This window comes from Gastrolobium bilobum, unplaced genomic scaffold, assembly GCF_033153095.1.
Source record: "Gastrolobium bilobum isolate Gb01-03AN ecotype WA unplaced genomic scaffold, APGP_CSIRO_Gbil_v1 utg17055, whole genome shotgun sequence".
NCBI lineage: Eukaryota > Viridiplantae > Streptophyta > Magnoliopsida > Fabales > Fabaceae > Gastrolobium > Gastrolobium bilobum.
Genome location: NW_026899394.1, coordinates 1 through 22,463, shown reverse-complemented (window position 1 = coordinate 22,463; position 22,463 = coordinate 1). Strand labels below are relative to the sequence as shown.

The 22,463-nt window shown below is 37.4% G+C and overlaps 1 protein-coding gene and 1 pseudogene across 3 annotated transcripts; one reads left to right on the top strand and one right to left on the bottom strand.

Moving 5' to 3' along the window:
* The first annotated feature begins 926 nt into the window (after positions 1–926).
* Positions 927–9,054, top strand: LOC133290187 (receptor-like protein kinase ANXUR2). Of its 3 annotated transcripts, none has more exons than XM_061488242.1 (4): positions 927–1,002; positions 1,209–1,256; positions 7,619–8,284; positions 8,357–9,054. In XM_061488242.1, the coding sequence occupies exons 1-4, from the start codon at positions 984–986 to the stop codon at positions 8,839–8,841; spliced, it is 1,218 nt and encodes a 405-aa protein (XP_061344226.1). In that variant the 5' UTR covers positions 927–983; the 3' UTR covers positions 8,842–9,054. The 3 variants fall into 3 exon arrangements, with proteins under 3 accessions (XP_061344226.1, XP_061344227.1, XP_061344228.1); XM_061488243.1 differs by having other exon boundaries at positions 934–1,110; positions 1,211–1,256; XM_061488244.1 differs by lacking the exon at positions 927–1,002 and having other exon boundaries at positions 1,233–1,256; positions 7,547–8,284.
* Positions 9,055–10,233: 1,179 nt separating this feature from the next.
* Positions 10,234–11,509, bottom strand: LOC133290191 (receptor-like protein kinase FERONIA; annotated as a pseudogene).
* Positions 11,510–22,463: the final 10,954 nt, after the last annotated feature.

The following is a 22,463-nucleotide window of genomic DNA, read 5'->3' as shown; positions in this document are numbered from 1 at the left end:
CTTCGCTTGCTGACATAAAAAAATACGGTGGGGCCAACCATAAACTTTTATGCTGAGTTAAGATTTTATTATAAGATTTTGTATCAAAATTACTTTTGCATAAAATTTTTGAAACATAAATTACTTTCAACTTATTTTGTAAGATAAAAAATTATTTATCATTTGAAAAGATATAAAATTATATTATTTTAAGTGAGAAAAAGAGATAGATAATAAAAAAAAATAGAAAAAAATAAAATAAAAATATGCCTTTTATGAAAGTAAAATATAACAAATTATATTATTTAAAAGGTCAATTAACACTTTTTCCTTTTAACGAAATTAATTTTGCAAGCAGTTGCAACATAGTAGAAAGGCCAAATTTTCAGTTGTAAAGGTCGTAACATCATCGGGACAATGACCATATTGCCACTTTTTAGGCAAAATTTTACCTGATTGCCACTTTTGAAAAAAAATTTGCCAAAATGCCACGCCTGAATCCCGCTGGTCTGACAAGCGGGAATGGACTGGACACGTGTCAGCGTCTGAATGGTCAACCATTCTCGCTGGGCCGCCCAGCTAGAATGACAGAATGCTGACACGTGGCAAAAACACAGGCATTCTCTGCATGTCTGTACTTTTGCCACGTGTCAGCATTTTGTCATTCTAGCTGGGCGGCCCAGCGAGAATGATTGACCATTCAGACGCTGACACGTGTCCAATCCATTCCCGCTTGTCAGACCAGCGGGATTCAGGCGTGGCATTTTGGCAAATTTTTTTTCAGAAGTGGCAATCAGGTAAATTTTTATGAAAGGAGTGGCAATATGGTCAATGTCCCTAACATCATCAACAAGCAGCAGCGAAGTTGACTGAGAAGAGCCGCGTCAAAGTTGATATATATATATATAAAGCAACATGAAGGGAACCAAATGTTGATATATATGAAGAAAATTCTGGAGATTCGTTTCCGCCTTCTTCTTCAGCTTCTTTTCTTTCCCTCCCCAATGAACCAAAATTCACACGGTGATATTCACATCCATATGTCCTATTTTTTTTTTTATTTTACATATATCAATTACAATATCTAAATTTCTTCTTTTCTTCTCCTCGTTCTTCTTCTTCTTCACAGAGGTATGGTTTCGATTCACAAGTGTTTTTTTTTATCCCTCCTTGCTAGCTTCGTGTTTTTTCTTTGTCGCAACCTGTGATGGCTTCAACCTTTTTGAAACAGATGCTGTTGGGTCATCAAGCCATGAATTCTCTCTTCTTTCTTTGGTGTAAGTGTCACCCTTTATGTGTGAAATTTCATCTTGGTATTTTTTTTTTCTTGTTCGTTGATTCTGTTTACATTTGTTTATCTGTTTCTTATAGGGGATGATAGTCAGCTCTTGTTTTTTTTTTTTTTTCTCTAATGATCACCACCCTTATTCATCAATTGCTTGCTGCATGTTTTCATGGGGTGGGTGCCCTATAACTTTTTGCTTTTTCTTTTTTAAGAGTATGGATAATGAATAGCTGGAGATGTAGTTAGCGTAATAGTGGCTTTTTGGAGCATATGATGTGAAAATCAAACTTCAGAGTGACAAAAGGCCCTTGAGAAAAGAGAGAAAAAGTGATGCAAAATTATAGGGAAAATAGGCTTTCAGGAAAATGCAGAAGTTTTCTGCTATATTATCATTCTTCAATCATCAAAAGTCTTCTTTTCACATCCTTCTAACAAGCCTTTTAATCAGGCAATACAAAAAGTAACTGACAATAAAGGACCATCAATGGTCTTAAAACTAATACAAAACGGAAATAGCCATAAACCAAACATAAAGTCATGCAAACTGAAATGTCTGCAATTATTAAAATTATAAAAGGCCTTAAAACTAAAACGTATGCAATTATAATAACTTATGGTGACTCAAGTGCATCATCCTCCCCTGCTACGAAAAGATTCGCCCTCAAATCTGCGTCAATAGTCAACTTCTTCAGGTGGTAATCCAGGCGGCAATTCTTCTGGCATTACATCTGCGAATTTTGCCAGTTGTAAAATTTCTGACTTGGACATCAAAGAATTCTTTGCTTCCTTCCTCCAATCTGAAGGTGCTAGTTTAATAAGGTGGCCATCCTTCTTAAAGGTGTAAGTATTTTTGAAACCATCATGTTTTGTCTTCCTATCAAACTGCCATGGCCTGCCTAATAAAATGTGACAAGCATCCATAGGAATGACATCGCACCATACTTCATCTGAATATATTTTCCCAATTGAAAAACACACTAGGCATCTTTTGGTTACTTTCACCTCATTCCCTTTTTTTAGCCAAGACAGCTTGTACGGTTGTGGGTGTTCTTCTGTTTTCAGCCCCAATTTTTCTACCATAGTGGTAGAAACCACGTTTTCACAACTCCCTCCGTCTATAATCACACTGCATACTTTTCCCCCGCTGGTGCACTTGGTGTGGAAAATATTGTGTCGAAGCCATGTTTCATCATTCACCATATCCACATTCAAGACCCTCCGAACGACTAGTGATTCTCCGGTATCAGCATAGACAATCCCCACCTCTTCAGATTCTGCTTCTTCTTGTTCATCGACATTGTCATAGATTGGTTCTTCATCAAAATTTGGAGCCTCTGCAAATGTCACAATCTGTTTATTTGGACAATCTGCAGCAAAATGTCCAATTCCTTGGCACTTGAAACATCTCTTCCCTGCACTACTTCCTTTACTCGACCCTTCCTTGTTGGGAATATTTCTTTGAGGCGTAGAACCCCTTTCCGCAGGTGAAGTTGCTGATGAACTCACTGATTTATCTCCGAATTCCTTTCTAGGAAATCTTGATTGAAACTTCGAACGGTCACCCTTTCTTTTACATTGTCCTTCCACCTTCAAGGACAGTTTGCACACATCTTCATAAGACCAATACTGTTGTAAGTACACAACATCAGAAATTTCATCCTGCAATCCACCTAGATATCGAGCAATCACTTGTTCATCTTCTTCGACCATGTCACAACGCATTCGAAGACGATCAAATTCAGTGGTGTGTTGTTCCACCGTAAGATCACGTTGCCTGAAATTGTGATACTCAATAAAGGCCTCTTGTCTGTATTGAGCAGGCAAAAATTTGTGCTGCAACAATTTCTTCATCTTGTCCCATCTTTGAATTTTAGACTTTCCGTCTCTGATTCTTTGTTTCTTGACATGTTCCCACCAGATTGAGGCATGCTTCCTCAATTTGATTGCTACTAATTTCACCTTTTGCTCATCTGTGAGGTTTTTTAAATCAAAAACCCTCTCAACGGTGTGTAACCAGTCGATGAATACATCAGGGTGAGTTGATCCCTCAAACTCTGGAATCTCGATCTTCATCCCAAAATTGGATGTGAAGGGTTGATCACCGGTTCGACCTCTCCTTGGTCTTTCGCGGTTCCAAAATGGATTTTCGTCCTCCTCTTCCTCTAGAGATGACAGTTCAGATTCCTGTCTCCTTTCTGACTCGTGCAACTGTGCCTCTGCAAGCAGTTGTTGGAGTTCTTGGATCCGTCTGTCCTTTTCCTCAATTTCAGCATCTCTCGCATCAGTATAATAATCGTCATCGGTAGGTTGACCGCGTCCTCTGCCGCCACGACCTCTTCGTCCACGACCACGACCACGACCTCCGCGATTTTCCTGCTCAGCCATCTTTAAGGCAACCTGAGCTTTGATACCAAATGATGCAAAATTATAGGGAAAATAGGCTTTCAGGAAAATGCAGAAGTTTTCTGCTATATTATCATTCTTCAATCATCAAAAGTCCTCCCTCACATCCTTCTAACCAGCCTTTTAAAGGCAATACAAAAAGTAACTGACAACAAAGGACTATCAATGGTCTTAAAAACTGATACAAAACGGAAATAACCATAAACAAAACATAAAGTCATGCAAACTGAAACGTCTGCAATTATTAAAATCCATAAAAAGCTTTAAAACTGAAACGTCTGCAGTTATAATAATTTATGGTGACTTAAGTGCATCATACTCTCCCACTAGGGAAAGATTCGCCCTCGAATTTGCAACGTCCTCAGGTGGTAATCCAGGCGGCAACTCTTCTGGTACAATATCACCAAATTTCCTAATTAAGATTAGGACTTGGAAATGCAATTCTTTGACATGCTTGGTATATTCATTTGTAGTTTGGATCAATGATCGCATCTGTGATCCGTCATAGGAAAACTTTGTCTGATGTACCAGCAAGTCCCATTGCCTTTGACGATCTCCAATTAAACTTTTACCAAAAGGTAAATCTTTATCTCCATGGAGCATAAGGTTGTTATGCTCGTTGTCCCCAAATTCATAATACTGCTTGCAAACTAAAGACTTCTTGGATGAAGGATCATTCTGCATGATATCTTTGGGGAGAACTTCATCTCTGTTAGAGATATTAGAATTTCTAATAATTGACTTCCCATCGGAATCACTACAAGAGATTTCTTTCACCTCTGGATTCTCGTCGTCTTGCTCCCAATCATACTTATCATAGATAGGGAACTTGTCATAAATTGGAGCATCCATAACAGGATTCTCATCATCTTGCTCTTCATCATATTCATCATAGATTGGGACCTTCTGGTCTTCTGTCAAGTCTATGATGTCAAAGACCTTTTCGACGGTGTGTGACTCGTCAATAAACTCATCTGGATGAGTGGTGCCTTCGAATTCTGGGATCTCAATCATCACCTCAATATTAGCAAAAAAGGATTGATTTCCAGGTTGACTTCGTCCTCGTCGCTCCTGGTTTCGGTTCCATAATCTCCTTTCCTCCTCATGAGATGATCTTTCAGATTCTCATCCTTCATCTGACTCGTGCAACTGTGCCTCTGCAAGCAGTTGTTCGAGTTCTTGGATCCGTTTGTCCTTTTCCTCAATTTCAGCATCTCTCGCATCAGTATAATAATCACCATCGGTAGGTTGACCGCGTCTGCCGCCACGACCTCTTCGTCCACGACCACGACCACGACCTCCGCGATTTTCCTGCTCAGCCATCTTTAAGGCAACCTGAGCTCTGATACCAAATGATGCAAAATTATAGGGAAAATAGGCTTTCAGGAAAATGCAGAAGTTTTCTGCTATATTATCATTCTTCAATCATCAAAAGTCTTCTTTTCACATCCTTCTAACAAGCCTTTTAATCAGGCAATACAAAAAGTAACTGACAATAAAGGACCATCAATGGTCTTAAAACTAATACAAAACGGAAATAGCCATAAACCAAACATAAAGTCATGCAAACTGAAACGTCTGCAATTATTAAAATTATAAAAGGCCTTAAAACTAAAACGTATGCAATTATAATAACTTATGGTGACTCAAGTGCATCAAAAAGATAAGGGGCAATAGTTGTCTTACCTATATAACAAGATTACATTTTGATTTATTTATTTTTGACTGTGTTATCTTTTCGGGATGTTTGAATTTTCTGGCCCTAGGTTGATTTTTGTGACTTGTAAGATCCGATGTGGTTTTAGTTTTCTAGAGACTTTTTATACGAAGTTATGTATAATTGAATACTTATACAGTGTAGGCATTGGATGTGGATATTAGTAGCTTAAATTAATATGTTTTGCGAAGAACTTCATTCAATTAAGCTATGCATTTTTTACTTCAGATTTTACTAAGAACAAAAAGTAACTCATTAATATGAATTTTTTTTGAAATACTGAGACAATTGGTATCCTAGATACCTTGACACTTAGTCAATTTTTAGTTCTTATTGAGAAAATTTGAAGTAACCAAGCAGCTGCTGTGATATGGTAGCCAAGGAAAAGAAAAACAAGGAAGTAATTGTTATGCTGTCTCTGTTTTGCATTGGTTATCAGAATAATATAGGATTCTGAGAGCTTTTATGGTTGTTGGTATTATTTCTCAAAATCAGATTCATAATAGTTATTTATAATTCGCTGGACTTGTGACTTTGCTTAAAACTTTTTTCTGAGAACAGAGCATGGAAATGCTATCTTGTTATATTCATTATTCTTGCTTGAGTTTCTGTCTGCTGCAATCACCAAAGTCATTGTTTTGTTTATGCAAACGCACTGAGACCAACCAAATAATCAGATTTAATTCTTTCTTCCTCATGACTAAGTATGCCACATATTTTTTTATCAAATTATGATGACTTCACTATTTGTATATTTTTTTGTCAAATTATGAATAGCATGCCATTTTACTATGATGCCAACTATAAATGTCATGATACTTACTTGGTGTTGATCCAAGTAAGCAATTCTAATTTTTATTGCTTAATTGAGAGGCTAAAAATTGGATGTTAAAGATGTTTCTCATAGGATAAGCTAAATATGACTGCATTTCACTTGTATTGTGGATAACATGAATAACGGTTCTAGTATGAAAATAAAGTGCGAACCCTCCTAATTTCATGTCAAATATTTGCTATGTTTTTCCTAGATTTATCATGTGGCTTTCCCATTTCTTGTGCTCAAATTGAACCCCAACTTGCCTCGGTCTCTCTGACCCTAACAGTATTAACATGAGGAAGGACCATGTGTGTTGCACATGCATATCCATGTTCCTTTAATAATAGGTGACCATAACATTTCTTGCCGAAAAGAAAAAGAAAAACTTGAACCAATTAAATTGTGTGTGACAGAGAATGGGTATTGCGGCTATCCTTGTTCTGGTTAATTATAGCCTCTAATTACAGTAATATTCCTTAAATATATCTGATTTCTCATTTGAATATAATTTTAGAGGGATTTTTCAAACATTTATTTTATGTTATGCAAAATGATGTTTTACTCTTTGCTTAGCTTTAAAATACAAATTAGAGATACTGGATATTTGTTTTGCTTTTTGGCTGGTAAGCTGCATCTTATATTTATTAGTGTTTAGGAGAAAGAGTCTTTTTCTATTAGGCCTTGCTTCTAAGTTTGAATACCCATCCTAAGGAAAATGATTTGCTGAAAGATTAGTGTTGTGCTCCATCAGCTATCAGTCCAATAAATGGAGTATCAGAGTTATCTAGAGTTCTGCAACAACGCATTATCAAATTTCAAATGTTATACCTTAGAGAAAGATAACAGCATATTCCTTGCAAAATGTAGAGTGATGCCGATTGCTATTTTATTTTATATGCATTGGTGTGTGGGATAGTAAGAGATTCTATGTAAAATCACAGCAGCTGAGTTTGTTTTTTCCTTTTTGTAAATGAGATCTTATGATGCTATATTCATTGTGGGATTGTTATATGATGCTTTTTGGCTGCTAAAAGGACCAATTTTTCTGCCTAATTGATTTTTGGCCCACGGGCTGGCCCTAACCCGTGAGGTTATATGATTTTTTGGCTCGTACTGGCAGTTTAATATGCAGGCTTTTTTTGCCCTGCAAGTCTTGCGGGCTAGGGCCTAACGGGCCGGGCTGGCCCATTTTGACGTATGAAGTAAGTTTGTGAAAAATGTTACTTCTATAACTCATTGTTCAAGTCTAAGTTAAATCCTTATAATTTACCCCTTTAAAGGTAACTTTTATTGCTTTTGGTTTGGGTTCCCAAAGATGAGTGTTCATGTTGATGATGCATTTCAGATAAGGTTAGCTATGATGATTGAAGTCAAGTACAGCTGAATCTTTGTGTTTGATTGACAACTAACCAAACAGGTGTCTGTCTTAAATTTGGAATAATGCTTCTCAAATGTTTGGGTTTCATCCATTCAAAAGATACAAATGCATCTGAGGGACAGTATCCAACAGTAATAGAAGAACTAAGCCATCATTTTTCCCTGGCTGATCTTAGGAAATCAACCAATAACTTTGATGAAAACCAAATAATTGGACGTGGAGGCTTTGGTAAGGTATATAAAGGTTGTCTCCAACATAATGGTGTTGGTGATTATACAGTCGCATTAAAGCGATGGGACATGAATACCCTCGCAGAAAATCAAGAGTACTTCAAGAAGGAAGTAGAGTTGCTCTGCCAGCTTCGTCACCCTAATATGGTGTCTCTTATAGGATTCTGCAACGACAAACATGAGAAGATTATTGTGTACGAGTACATGCTCAATGGATCTTTCCACGATCATCTACGCAATAAGGACATGGAACCACTCTCATGGAAGAAAAGGCTTGAGATATGCATAGGAGCAGCATGTGGGGTGCACTACCTTCACACAGGAGCCAAGCGCACTATAATTCACCGTTTCATAAATCCTAGTAACATTCTTTTGGATAGCAATATGGTTCCCAAACTCAAATATTTTGGGCTTTCCTTACAGGGACCGCTTTTTCCATCAAAGCCAAAACTTATTAAAACTGAAGAAGTTGCAGGTAATTTTTTCATCTTATAAGATTACTGCATAGAATATTACCAATTAATTCAACTAATACTTTCAGTTATAGGTACAATTGGTTTCTTAGCTCCTGAGAATTTCAACAAACCTATGCCCGGCTTAACAGATAGAAGTGATGTTTATTCCTTTGGTGTGTTTCTGTTAGAAGTGGTATGCAGAGAGTCATATACAACAATTTTAGGGGAGATATTGAGAGAACTCCCAAGTGAAGAATTAGACATGCCTATAATTTCAGATGGTGCATCTGTTCCTAACATAATGCAAAGGCTCACAGTTGAGGAGAATATTGATCCCACTCTTGCAGGAAAAATAGCACCAGAGTGTTGGAAAGTATTCATAGATATCATAGACAGATGCTTGAAGTATGAACCAAATGAAAGACCAGCTATGGGCGAAGTTGAGGTGGAACTTGAGCATGCTCTGTCATTGCAACAGGAAGCTGATGCCAACAACACTAGTGGCGAGTATAGCTTCTTATCGACCAGCATTTCTCAACCTCAACAATTACAAGAGGAGGCGCCAATTTCAGCATAGAGTTATTAAATTCATGGATGCCGTATTTATTTCTTTTTTTTCTTTTTTTTTGTAAATATATTTATTTCTTTTTAGTGCTTGCGAAATCAATTACTTGTTGGTCATCCTACAACGCATCCTGTTAATCTTCGTTTGTAACCGTTGTGGTCATCAGTTGTTCTTGTATCGTTTCCACCTATGTTTCTAATTTTAGTGAGCAGAGTACATAAACAAAATACCAATGGGAAAAAACAGAAGCAAAGGAACATGTGAATTAACTATACAATTAATTATTATTATACAAAATAAATGACATAGAACATACATTTTACCATGTGCCATCTAAAAGAGGCTTCTCTATGACGTGTGTTCTTTTTATAAAATGTTACTCTGGGATGTATAAATCTTCCAATGTGGTGGAGGCAGACACTTTTGAGTTATCCTATGTTACATACTATGATGGCTAAATATTACTTACATAAATTGTATAGGTATTAATCTTTCTCCTGATAGAATTTTGTCTTATAATCACAAAATGAAGTTTTAGAAAAAGTAATACATGGTATTTTAGTAAAATTAATAATATAAGAGAAAAAGTAAAATTTCTAGAATATATATATGAGTAAATATATTTTTGAGTCTTCGACAAAAAATACGGAATCCATTTTAATTTCTTAGAAAAAAAAAAGTATTTACATTAGTCATTTTCAAGGGATTAATATAAGTTTTCATTGAATTTCTGAGGGACTGTAATTTCGAAGAATTTAAATTTCATATGTATTACAAATCGTTTTTTTTCCTTCTAAAGAATTAAAATGGGTTCCGTATTTTTTGTTGAGGATCAAAACGATATTTACTCTCTCTCTCTCTATATATATATATATATATATATATATATATATAAGAGCAGGATATTCTTACACTAGTGTAAGAGTTAGAAGTTTTACACTCAATCTTGACCATTGATCCATTTGTATCCAATGACTCACATTATTAAAAAAATTAGAGCCCTTAGATATAAGTGGGATCAACGGATAAGATTGAGAGTGTAACTTACACTAGTGTAAAATGATCCTGAGGTAGGATATTCGTAAACTGGTGTAAAAGTTAGAAGTCTTACACTCAATCTCGACCATTGATCTACTTGTATCCAATGGCTCACATTACTAAAAATTTTGAGCCCTTATATATAAGTGAGATCAACGGATAAGATTGAGAGTGTAACTTACACTGGTGTAAAATATAATTGAGGAATTGGCTAACAACACAAGAAACAATAGAGGAACAAGTGACAAGCGAGCACAATGGTCACAAATGAAGAATATTAATGGGATCCTGCTGTAGCATAACCAACAAATGATTGATTTTGCAACCAGCAAATAAAGAAATACAGCATCCATCAATTTAACAATTCTAGCTAGGTTGAGTAATGATGGTCAATAATACGCTATAGTGACAACTAGTGTTGCTGGCATCTGCTTCCTGTTGCAATGTGAGAGCATGCTCAAGTTCCAACTCTACTTCGCCCATACTTGGTCTTTCATTTGGTTCATACCTCAAGCATTTGTGTATGATATCTATGAATACTTCCCAACACTCTGGTGCAATTTTTCCTTCCAGAGCTGGATCAATAATCTGCTCAAATGGGAGCCCTTGCATTCCATATGAACAAATAGGCTTTTCTAATTCTTCAGTTGGGAGAAATGACTCTCTGCTTACCACATCTAACAGAACCGCACCAAATGAATAAACGTCACTTTTATCTGAGACGCAGCTCAAGGAGCAGTCCATTCTCTCAGGAGCTAAGAAACCATACGTACCTATAACTCAAAAGTATTAGTTTTCAATTAATTGGTTAAATTCTAAGCATTAAACTTATAAAGTTACCTGAAATGTCTTGTATTTTAATAAGTTTCCGCTTTGGCTGTAAGGAAAGACCAAAATCTGAGAGTTTGGGCACCATTTTTCTATCCAAAAGAATGTTTTAGGGTTTAATGTCACGGTGAATGCTGATGTGGTTGGCTCCTGTGTGAAGGTAGTGCACCCCACGTGCTACTCCCTCAAGCCTTTTCTTCCATGAGAGTGGTTTCTTGTACCTATTGTGTAGGTGATCATATAAAGATCTGTTGTAAATAATAATATTTTCTTGTACCCATTGGGCATGTACTCGTACACAATAATATTTTCTCTTTTGTGGTTGCAATAACCTATAGGCGACACCAAATTAGGATGGCGAAGCTGGGAGAGCAACTCTATTTCCTTCTTGAACTCTTCGTTTCCTTGGTGGGAATTCTCATCCATTCTCTTTAATATGACAGCAGTTTTATTATGTTTTAGACAACATTTAAATACCTTAAAAAAATTTCCATGTCCAATAATTCGGTTTTCATCAAAGTTGTTGGTTGATTTACTGATATCAGCCAGGGAAAATTGATGACTATTACTGTTGGATACTGTCCCTCAGATGTGTTATTAGATAAACTTAAATGTACGGATTTTTAGATTAATGGGTCTCTAGAAGTTTTATGTTTAGGAATTAATGTTGGTTAAGTGTTATGGGGGTTTGGTTTTGATATTTGTTAAATGGCTGTAAGTTTTCTACGGTTTATGTTTTATTGCGTTTAATAGCTTTTAATAGGTGTTTAAGTTATTTTTAGCAAGCTACCATATAAGGAGATGTAATCGTCATAAAGAACAGAGCAAGAAAAGAGAGTTTGATAATAAAGAAAAACTTTCGTAGATTATTCGTTTGGTTGTCTCTTGCATCTGTGTGTTGATACCTTAACAAATTGGTATCAGAGCTATGGAAAGGGGGAGTGATATGGCACTACCTAAGTTGACGAAGGAGAACTACGAGAATTGGTGCATCCAGATGAAGGCTCTTCTCGGATCCCAGGACGCTTGGGAGAATGTTCAAGCAGGTTTTGTAGAACCACAGGACACTGGAGGCTATTCGGCGGCTCAAACTAAAACGTTGAAAGAGACGCGTGCAAAGGACAAGCTGGCGTTATTCATGCTCTTCCGAGCTGTGGACGAATCCGGGTTCGAGAAGATAGCAAATTGTGAGACCTCAAAGGCAGCCTGGGACACCTTGGCAAATGTCTATAGAGGAGCTGACCGGGTTAAACAAGTCCGGCTTCAAACCCTTCGTGCCGAGTTGGAGGGAATAAAGATGAAGGACACGGAAGGAGTATCCGGGTTCGTTGCCCGGGTTCAGGGAGTTGTGAACCAGTTGAAACGGAATGGAGAAGTTATACCTGACACCAGAGTGGTGGAGAAAATCCTGAGATCTTTGACAGACCAGTTCGAAAACGTGGTTTGTGCGATAGAGGAGTCCAAGGATCTGTCTACACTCACTATTGATGAGTTGGCGGGTTCTCTTGAAGCGCATGAACAAAGAAAGAAGAAGAAGGAGGAGACTCTTGAACAAGCGCTTCAGACCAAAGCAACAATTAAAGATGAGAAGGTTCTCTATTCTCAAAACTTTCGAGGTAGAGGACGTGGCCGCGGTGGACGAGGTACTAGCCGTGGTGGTAGGGGCCGAGGCCGAAGTCAAGAAGGTTGTAATGATGAGGTAGGACAATCAAGTCAACAGAACTGGCGTGGAAGAGGACGGGGTCGTCGAGGAGGTCGGTCACATTATTCAAACATTGAATGCTACAAGTGTGGCAAGTATGGTCACTATTCAAAAGATTGTAACTCGGACAAATGTTACAATTGTGGCAAGGTTGGACATTTTGCAAGAGAATGCAGAGAAGAGAAAAGGGTGGAGGAGACATCTAACCTAGCCACAGAAGGCGAGATGAAGGATGGTGTCTTGTTAATGACACACAGTGAAGGAAGGTCAGACGATGACATGGAGTGGTATCTTGACACGGGTGCGAGCAACCACATGTGCGGACATAAGCACTTATTCAAGGAGATGAGAAAGGTGGAAACCGGACATGTTTCATTCGGGGATGCCTCGAAGGTTGAGGTAAAAGGCCGAGGTACGATCTGTTTTTTACAAAAGGACGGGTTAATTGGCTCAATTCGAGATGTGTACTATGTACCCGACCTAAAAAGCAATATTTTAAGCATGGGTCAATTGATGGAGAAAGGTTACTCGGTTATTATGAAAGACCGGGTATTGTATTTGAAAGATGAGCGAGGTCGGGTGATAGTCCGAGTTCAAATGGGTAAGAATCGTATGTATAAACTGAATTTGAAATGTGTACAGGTTGAATGTTTACAAGCCGAGGTAGAAGATAAGGCGTCACTGTGGCATCTCCGGTTTGGTCACCTACATTATGGTGGTCTAACCGAGTTGGCAAAGAAGAAGATGGTGGACGGGTTACCTGACATAAACTTTGAAGGAAAATTTTGTGAGAGTTGTGTACTTGGCAAGCATGCCAGGACTACGTTTCAGAAGACGGCAAGGTTTCGGGCTAAGCAACCTCTGGAATTAATACATACCGACTTGTGTGGACCCATCAATCCGGGTTCTTTCATAATACAATACCCGGTCTTTCATAATAACCGAGTAACCTTTCTCCATCAATTGACCCATGCTTAAAATATTGCTTTTTAGGTCGGGTACATAGTACACATCTCGAATTGAGCCAATTAACCCGTCCTTTTGTAAAAAACAGATCGTACCTCGGCCTTTTACTCATCTCCTTGAATAAGTGCTTATGTCCGCACATGTGGTTGCTCGCACCCGTGTCAAGATACCACTCCATGTCATCGTCTGACCTTCCTTCACTGTGTGTCATTAACAAGACACCATCCTTCATCTCGCCTTTTGTGGCTAGGTTAGATTCTCTCTTTTCTCTCTTTTATTGATGATTTCTCACGGAAAACTTGGGTCTATTTTCTGAAGGAGAAGTCCGAGGTGTTTGATGTGTTCAAAAAGTTCAAGGTGATGATTGAGAAGGCAACAGGAAGCTATATCAAATCGGTGCGTTCTGACCGAGGTGGGGAATATACCTCGACAGAATTTCTGACATTTTGTGAGGAACAGGGGATAAGGAGGTTTCTAACAGCACCATACTCACCACAATAGAACGGTGTGGCTGAAAGGAAGAACCGAACTATTCTTGACATGGTTCGGTCAATGCTCAAAAACAAGAAGATGCCGAAGGAGTTTTGGGCGGAAGCTGTGCAGTGTGTTGTGTATGTGCAGAACCGATGTCCACATTCGAGTTTAGATGACAAAACACCACAAGAAGCTTGGAGCGGTCAAAAGCCATCAGTGGAACATCTTAGAGTATTTGGTAGTGTGGCCTATGCACACGTACCAGACCAGCTCAGAACTAAGCTCGAGGACAAAAGCAGGAAATATGTTTGTGTGGGATATGATGAAAAAACAAAGGGGTATAAGTTGTTTGACCCCGTCAACGAGAAGGTTGTAGTGAGCCGAGATGTAAGGTTTAATGAAGCAAATGAGTGGGACTGGAGCAATTCATCCGAGGTGAATTTTGAAGGCAGAATCTCAACACAAATTATCAACCCGGCAAGCCCTGAAGTTTCTGATGATGAAGACGAGGTACGACAACCCAGGATGCGGAGCATACAGGACATATATGAGTCAACAAGTGAGGTACATTTTGTTTGTCTTCTTGCAGACTCTGAAAACATAAGTTTTGAAGAAGCCATCCGAGATAAGAAATGGCAAGATGCCATGGATGAGGAGATAGAAGCCATTGACCGAAATAACACATGGGAGTTAGCCGAGCTACCAAACGGAAGTCGGCCCATTGGAGTGAAGTGGGTGTTCAAGAAGAAGATGAATGCTAAAGGGGAGATAGAACGAAATAAAGCTCGGCTAGTTGCAAAAGGTTATAAGCAGAAGGCTGGAATTGACTATGACGAAGTGTTTGCCCCTGTTACAAGGATGGAGACAATTCGGCTACTCATCTCACAGGCTGCTCAATACAGGTGGCCAATACATCAAATGGATGTAAAGTCGGCATTTCTGAATGGTGTTCTTGAAGAAGAAGTCTATGTGGAACAACCGCCGGGCTACATGAAGGCAGGAGAAGAGAAGAAGGTGCTGAGATTGAAGAAAGCACTTTACGGGTTGAAGCAAGCACCACGGGCATGGAATGCTCGTATTGACAAATATTTCAAGGAGAATGGACTTGAACAATGTCCATATGAACACGCTGTTTATGTTAAGAAAAATAGAGGAGACTTGTTAATTGTAGCTCTTTATGTTGACGATCTCATTTTTATGGGAAACAATGCCAAGATGATACAAGAGTTCAAGAGCACAATGACAAGAGAATTCGAAATGACAGATCTTGGTCTGATGAAATATTTTCTTGGTCTGGAAGTCAGACAAGACAACTCGGGTATCTTTGTCTCTCAAGAGGCATATGCAAAGGAGATTCTCAAAAGATTTAAGATGGCAGATTGCAAGCCGGTTTCAACTCCTATGGAACCCGGTTCAAAACTCTCAAAGTATGATGGTGGAGATCTAGTTGATGCAAGCAAATACAGAAGCTTGGTGGGAAGCCTACGCTATCTCACATGCACGAGGCCGGATATCTCGTTGAGTGTCGGCGTAGTAAGTCGGTTCATGGAGGAGCCAAGATACACACATTGGAAGGCGGTAAAGAGAATTTTGAGGTATGTTCAAGGTACAATTTCACACGGGTTACACTACCCGAGTTCAGCAAAACACAAGTTGATTGGATACTCTGACAGTGATTGGTGTGGAGACGTAGATGATCGAAAGAGCACGGCTGGTTATGTGTTTTTCATGGGCAACACGGCATTCACTTGGATTTCGAAGAAGCAACCCATTGTAACCTTGTCTACCTGTGAAGCTGAATATGTAGCAGCATCTTGGTGTGTTTGTCATGCAGTATGGCTTAGGAATTTACTAAGCAAGTTGGAGGAAAAACAAGTCGGCCCAACCGAGATTCGAGTTGATAACAAGTCGGCTATAGAGTTAGCCAAGAACCCGGTGAATCATGAGAGAAGCAAGCATATTGACGTCCGATTTCACTTCATCCGGGATCAAGTAAAGGAAGGAAATGTGGAGTTAACACACGTGACCAGTCAAGAGCAAGTCGGGGACATTTTCACAAAGCCACTGCCGACGTTGCTGCTCAACAATTGCAAGAAGATGCTTGGGATGAAAGATGGAAGAAGCATTTAAGTTTATGGAGGAGTGTTATTAGATAAACTTAAATGTACGGTTTTTAGATTAATGGGTCTCTAGAAGTTTTATGTTTAGGAATTAATGTTGGTTAAGTGTTATGGGGGTTTGGTTTTGATATTTGTTAAATGGCTGTAAGTTTTCTACGGTTTATGTTTTATTGCGTTTAATAGCTTTTAATAGGTGTTTAAGTTATTTTTAGCAAGCTACCATATAAGGAGATGTAATCGTCATAGAAAGTACAGAGCAAGAAAAGAGAGTTTGATAATAAAGAAAAACTTTCGTAGATTATTCGTTTGGTTGTCTCTTGCATCTGTGTGTTGATACCTTAACATTCTGCACTAAATGCGTTTGTTATCTAGGAAAGTCTCCTCTATGCTATAAATCAATTTCAAGAAGCAAAGGCTTATAGACCAACTTCTAGGATTTTGTTTCTTTTCCTGTCTATAAACTGCAAATATGTTGTTCCATGTACTAGTTGTCTCATGCTCATCTTGCTGTGTTTGTAGGATGTCCCTCCAGCAATTCTTATATTCTTATGGGAGCACTGGTCAGAATGGGCAGATAGCAATATTGATGCATACTCAACTATTGCCATTAAAATTGGTCCCTGCAACTTGCTAGGGGATAGAGCAGGAAGTTTTGGGGGTCTAGTTATTCTTCCACTGACTCTCACAACTGATAGTATTTAGACATTACTCTCAAAACTAGGCTTGGCCATGGTCTCATAAAAACAAGAGAATTTGTAACAAAAGACCTGAAGAACGAAGAGGATGATGATGAAGGGTTTCATGAAATGGTTAAGAGCTTTGCAGAGAAAGCTAAGGCTGATGTCACGAATCTGCTAGAAGAAGAGAAGAAAATCATGGCTTTGGTGAAACTCACAATTTAGCTGGTGCATTCTGCCATGTACAAGTACTAATATTTGCGAGTTACATAAATTGAGTGTGGTTTCTTGTAATATTACAAGGGAAAAGTGTGTATCCTTTTAAAGTATACACAGATATATCCTTTTAAGAGAAATAAAGAAATAAACTTGGGGAAGAGAGAGAGGAGGAAAAATTTTGTAGTTTAAAATTTGAGAAAACACACTATATTTATCTAAAAGGACCATCTTTTTAAATGATAAAATAACTTTGTGCTCGTTACATGAGCTTTTTATTTTTATTTTTATTTTGTTACGTAACTTTGTGCTCGTTTACGAAATTGCGTTGAAGATTATGTCAATTAAATGAACAAAAAATTTCTATACAGGATTTATTTGGAAAAGTGGATGACAATTTGGATATTGGGACTTGATCCATTTAGTAGAGGAATTACAACAGCGTGATTTCTTCTCATAGCCAGAGCTATAGCGTAACTCGGGGGCTGCATACAAAAATCATCATCAAAACCTAATGGGAAAAACGAAACTGAGGGCATTATTCAATTCTCCATGCAAGAAAAAAGCATTATCTAATTCTGTCCAGGGTGTGACCACGCATAAATCAATCAAAACTATGTGCATAGGCATTCAGGTTAAAATTCATTAGTAATATACTAATAGAAGTGCCCCCTTCCCAAAACACACAAACAAGATAAAATTGTATTCACTAGCGAGAATTAATATTCAATGAAGGGTAAAAACAAGAAGAGAAAAGCAAGTTTGCCATTGGAAAGGTATTCACTTAAAAAGAAAGAGAAAAGCATCCCTCAAAAATCAAATATCAGGTTTTCACTTCAAAATCGAGACAAAATCAAGAACTTTTCCTCCCAAAGCAGATCCAGGAATTTTTATGACAAGGGGTGAAAATAAAAAAATATTATATTATAAATAAAAGTACATAAAATACAATACAGACCTAATATAAGAAAATTTGAAAGAAATTTATTAAAGAAATTAAGCTCACATCACTTAATTCTTAGGGGGTGTTTGGTATAAGTATTTTGGGGAAAATCCTGGGAAAGTGGGGTGTAGATTTTTTTTTTACCATATTTGATATGAATAATAGTAAAATGATCCCATATGGTATTTTCCCCATCATTCCCATTTTTAACTACACATGGAAAAAGAAAATAATCTCATCTCACCCATGCTATTATTTTTTCCCACCAATTGGGAAACGCATTTTCACATTTTGAGACAAAAATACCCTTATACAATATATCAGTAGATGTGTAAAAATAGATAATTTTGTCACTTCGGTTCAGATTCCCATCAATATTTTATAATCAACCAAACAACATTAGTAAAATCAACCAACTTTCCCAAAAAAAATTTGGCATACCAAACACTTTTTCGTAACTTACTCAGGAAAAACAATTCCCACCATATTTTCGGAAATCTTTTTTTCCTGGTAAAAAAAATATCTCCTCTACCAAACGCCCCTTTAATATCTTATTATACATGTTTACATATTGTTAAACTCTTCTATGGTTGAATCCAGGCAAAACTCTAAACAATTTCTTTTTCAATATATTTAATCAAAGAATCATCAAAAAAATTGGTCTTCCATTCTATTTCGAAGCCTATTGTAACACCCCGTTCTAGATCAGTTTGTTATCATTACGTATGGTATTAAGCTTATTAATAAATAAGGGAAGTAAGTTGGGATAAACTTTTTCTTTTCTCAACATAAAATAATTCTGTATTTACTTCAATTGTTATTAGTACTCATACATTATCCACTTATGTTATAATTTACTTCAATTGTTTCATGCATACTCATAAACTTTTGTTTTTTTATTTAAACATCTCATCCTCAATAAGTCCTATGTAACACCCCGTGTATACTCGGAATATTAACATTACATCGTATTAAGCGGTGCTTAATTAAAAATTGCGGAATATTCTTTTTCTTTTCAATTATGACGTCATTATCAATTACCAACTTGATTACTTAATCAATTTCATAAAATATCGCCTGTATGTAAATTGCAATAAGACATCTACTGAAATACCTCAATATATAAATAAAGTGTGTATCTAAATCACGGTATTACATCTCGTAATCCGGACAATATCCTGATACATTATTACAACTTCAAAAGGCGCAAGACATAAACAAGACATAACAATACTATGTGTCATGGACAATCCCCATGCTAACCAAATAAGCATAGTAAACAACAAGTCTCAACATAAAACTCCATAAACATAACTGAAGCTATAAGCATAAACAGCATGCAAATCCAGGATCCAATCATGGCAGCATAATATAACAGCAATCTAACTCAGCTCCTGACCCTGAAATAAGCATTCCCCAAACGTGGGGTGAGATCTCTAAACAAGAAATCTCAGTAAGACAAGGGGTCCTCAAGGATCTTCCACCCCAAGCTCACTTACATGTGCAATATAAGTTCTAAAAGCATTTATATCATTATCAGTTCCAAAACTATGTAGTGCAACAAATATCTATGGCATGTGTGTAATCACTATCTACTGGCCAGAGAAATGTAGGAAAACGTCTATTCCCTACATGTAGTACAAGGAACACCGCTTGCACCTCACCCACAGCCTCACCCTATTGTATGTTCTACATACTCAGGCTTACCGTATAGGTGGAACACCTCCATGCATATCAACAAGGCACTAACATACAATAGCTCAACAACATTTCCAAAACATCAAAAGCATGTAACACAACATGCATATACCATATCCCCATGGGACATGGTGGAACCACAACATGGCTAAACCGAGGACACGAAAGCTTACCTCTAAGCTAGCTATCCAAGCCAAGAGTCCACACAAGCTCAAAGTCCAAACAGAGCAGAATCACAATCTGTTTTAGACCAACAATTATATCAATATTCACATTCTAATATTTACAATGTTTAACTAGACATCTTGAGATTTCCAACAATATACTTTATGTCTCAATCGGAGTTGTATAACTCCGGTTATGATTTATGCAAGGTGACTGCTGCAAACGGAATTTCCAGCAACCAAAACGCGACTTAAAATAGACACTGCGATCAAACCACTGATCCAATGGCTACAAAATTTACAGAGTTGTAGCCCTATGTATTAGCTTCACATAGGTCCAAACCTCACTCAATTTAGAGCTCTGTAGCTCGAGATGTCTCAATTTTACTAAACTAGGTCGTTGCTGTCACATTTGCACAAAACAGGTTTCTGGTCATTTTCACAGGTGGTAATCGATTACCAAGTACTGGTAATCGATTACTGCACATGGTAATCGATTACCACCAGCAAGGTAATCGATTACCACACATGGTAACCGATTACCAATCAAAAGTAATCGATTACCACGCGGGTAGAACAGCATTATGCAGATTTTTTCTGCATAATCCGAAGCCAAATTGCCATCCCATGACCCAAGGTCCGGTCTTGACCCAAAACAGAAGTTCAATACCATATTTTAGACTTAGATTAACAACCTTAAGCTTGAAAGATTAAAGTTAACTCATTTTATAACATAAACTAGCCATTTTCATGAAAATTCAAAGGAAAGTTCAAGGTATACCAATGGAGGTTCAAACTCAGCCACAAGGAAGGCTCTTGGAGCTCTCCAACAAGGTTCAAAGATTCTAACTTGAACACAGAAATGCCAACAAAGCTTGGCCCTTTCTTCACAAAGGAAGCTCCTTGGAGCTCAAAATGCCATTACAATGGCTCAACAACCCCAACCTCCAAAGTCAGCACCAAAAGCACCCCAAAACAACCCACCAACTCAGAAACCAAGCCTCTCACACAACCCCAACACAACCACAAGGTGTTTACAAGGAACAATCAAGAGAAAAGATGATCATTTGGTGGTTTCTCATGAAGAAATGGTGAAGACAAGCCAAAGAAGCACCAAGTCAGCAATGGAATAGTGTAAACTGATCAGCCCCCAAAGGTGTTCACGTAGGAATGAGGTTCTAGGGTTTTGTGCCCACTTAATAAGTGTATTTATAGCCAAAACCCACTTAAACTCACTGTATTAACTTTAATTGCTACGCTCAGCATTTTAATCCCAAACTTTGGATTCTGAAACTACATAATTTTCTAAGATTTATCATATTTTTCTTATGATTTTCAGAGCAACTTTCTGGTACGCGCTTTTCAAAGCCAGTACCGGTTTCTAGCACCAGTTCTAATTATTTGGACTTGAAACTCGTTTTACAAGTCCTACATGTTATTCTAGTAATTATCATGTACTTACTTTAATTTTCTGGGATACTTTTTCAGTATGCATTTATACCGACTAGCAGAACCGGTATATGCACTTTTCTTCCGAAAAGCGACTTTCAGCATTCTTAATCACTTATCATAATTATTAAAGCCTCTTAATAATTATTAGGGTTAATTATGGAATCATTTCCTATTTTCACATAATTAATTAATTAAATACCTTAATTATCGGCGCGGGTTCTTACATCCTACATTCCATCATTTATTTAAGGGACATATTTTCTTATGTTGTAGGAAAAAACTACCTCATGTTGTAGAAATAAAAGTATAAGTGGGACCCACAAGTATGAGGAGAGAGAAAAAAGAGTGGTGGGACCCAATCTCTTTTTGAGTGTATAGGAGAGTTGTTTATCTCATGTAAAATGAGATAAACATAACCCTTTTATTTAAATACCTTGACAAAGTCATAAACAATGGGTACTCCTTTTAAAACATCCTCCTTGTGAAGGATGTTGACATATTTTAGCCCTTGGAACGAGTAGGATTCGAATCATTTTCGAAAAGCATTTGAATCCCACATTTTTTTTCACTAGGGATTCGAATCCCTAATTGGAGGATTCAAATCCCTCCTTAACAAAAACAAGACAGTAGCTTAAACCCAGCTTTTTCACAAATAGGGATTTGAATCTCTAAAGGAAGGATTTGAATCCTTCCCAAATTTTTCTTGATAGTAACTGAAATTTAACATTTTAACAGTAGGAAATCAAATTCCTGATGAAAGGATTCAAATTCCTCCTTGACAGAAGCTAGACAATGGCTCAATTTCAGCATTTTAGCAGTAGGCATTTGAATCCCTTATGGAAGGATTTGAATCCCTCATGGACAAAAACAACAACATTTCTCAGCATAATGAACCGTCTTTACACCTCAAAGGCTCATGTGATTCCTAATTGACAATTTTACAACATATATTATGTCATTCCTAGCCATTTTAAGGCTTTAAGTCTAGGATCCATCCATGGACCAATTTAACACATCTTATAAAAATTATTAGGCATCACATACACATACAGTCATACTTAAAGTCCTTTTTGGTCACCTAGCCATTCATTAGCATAGGTTCCCATTACATCTCTTGTTTCACAAGGAATATATCAACATTTTCACACCATACTTGAATGTTCAACTACATAACAACGGTCTCTTGCATAAACACATCCTTGAGTCTTTTCTTACAACTTTACATAAACCATACGACACTGTACAATCTCATAAATCATACATTTACATATCATATTTAATGGTCCAATTACATATACATGCTCATTGTTCTCTAAACAAATATACAACATAGGATAACAAATATACAACATATAA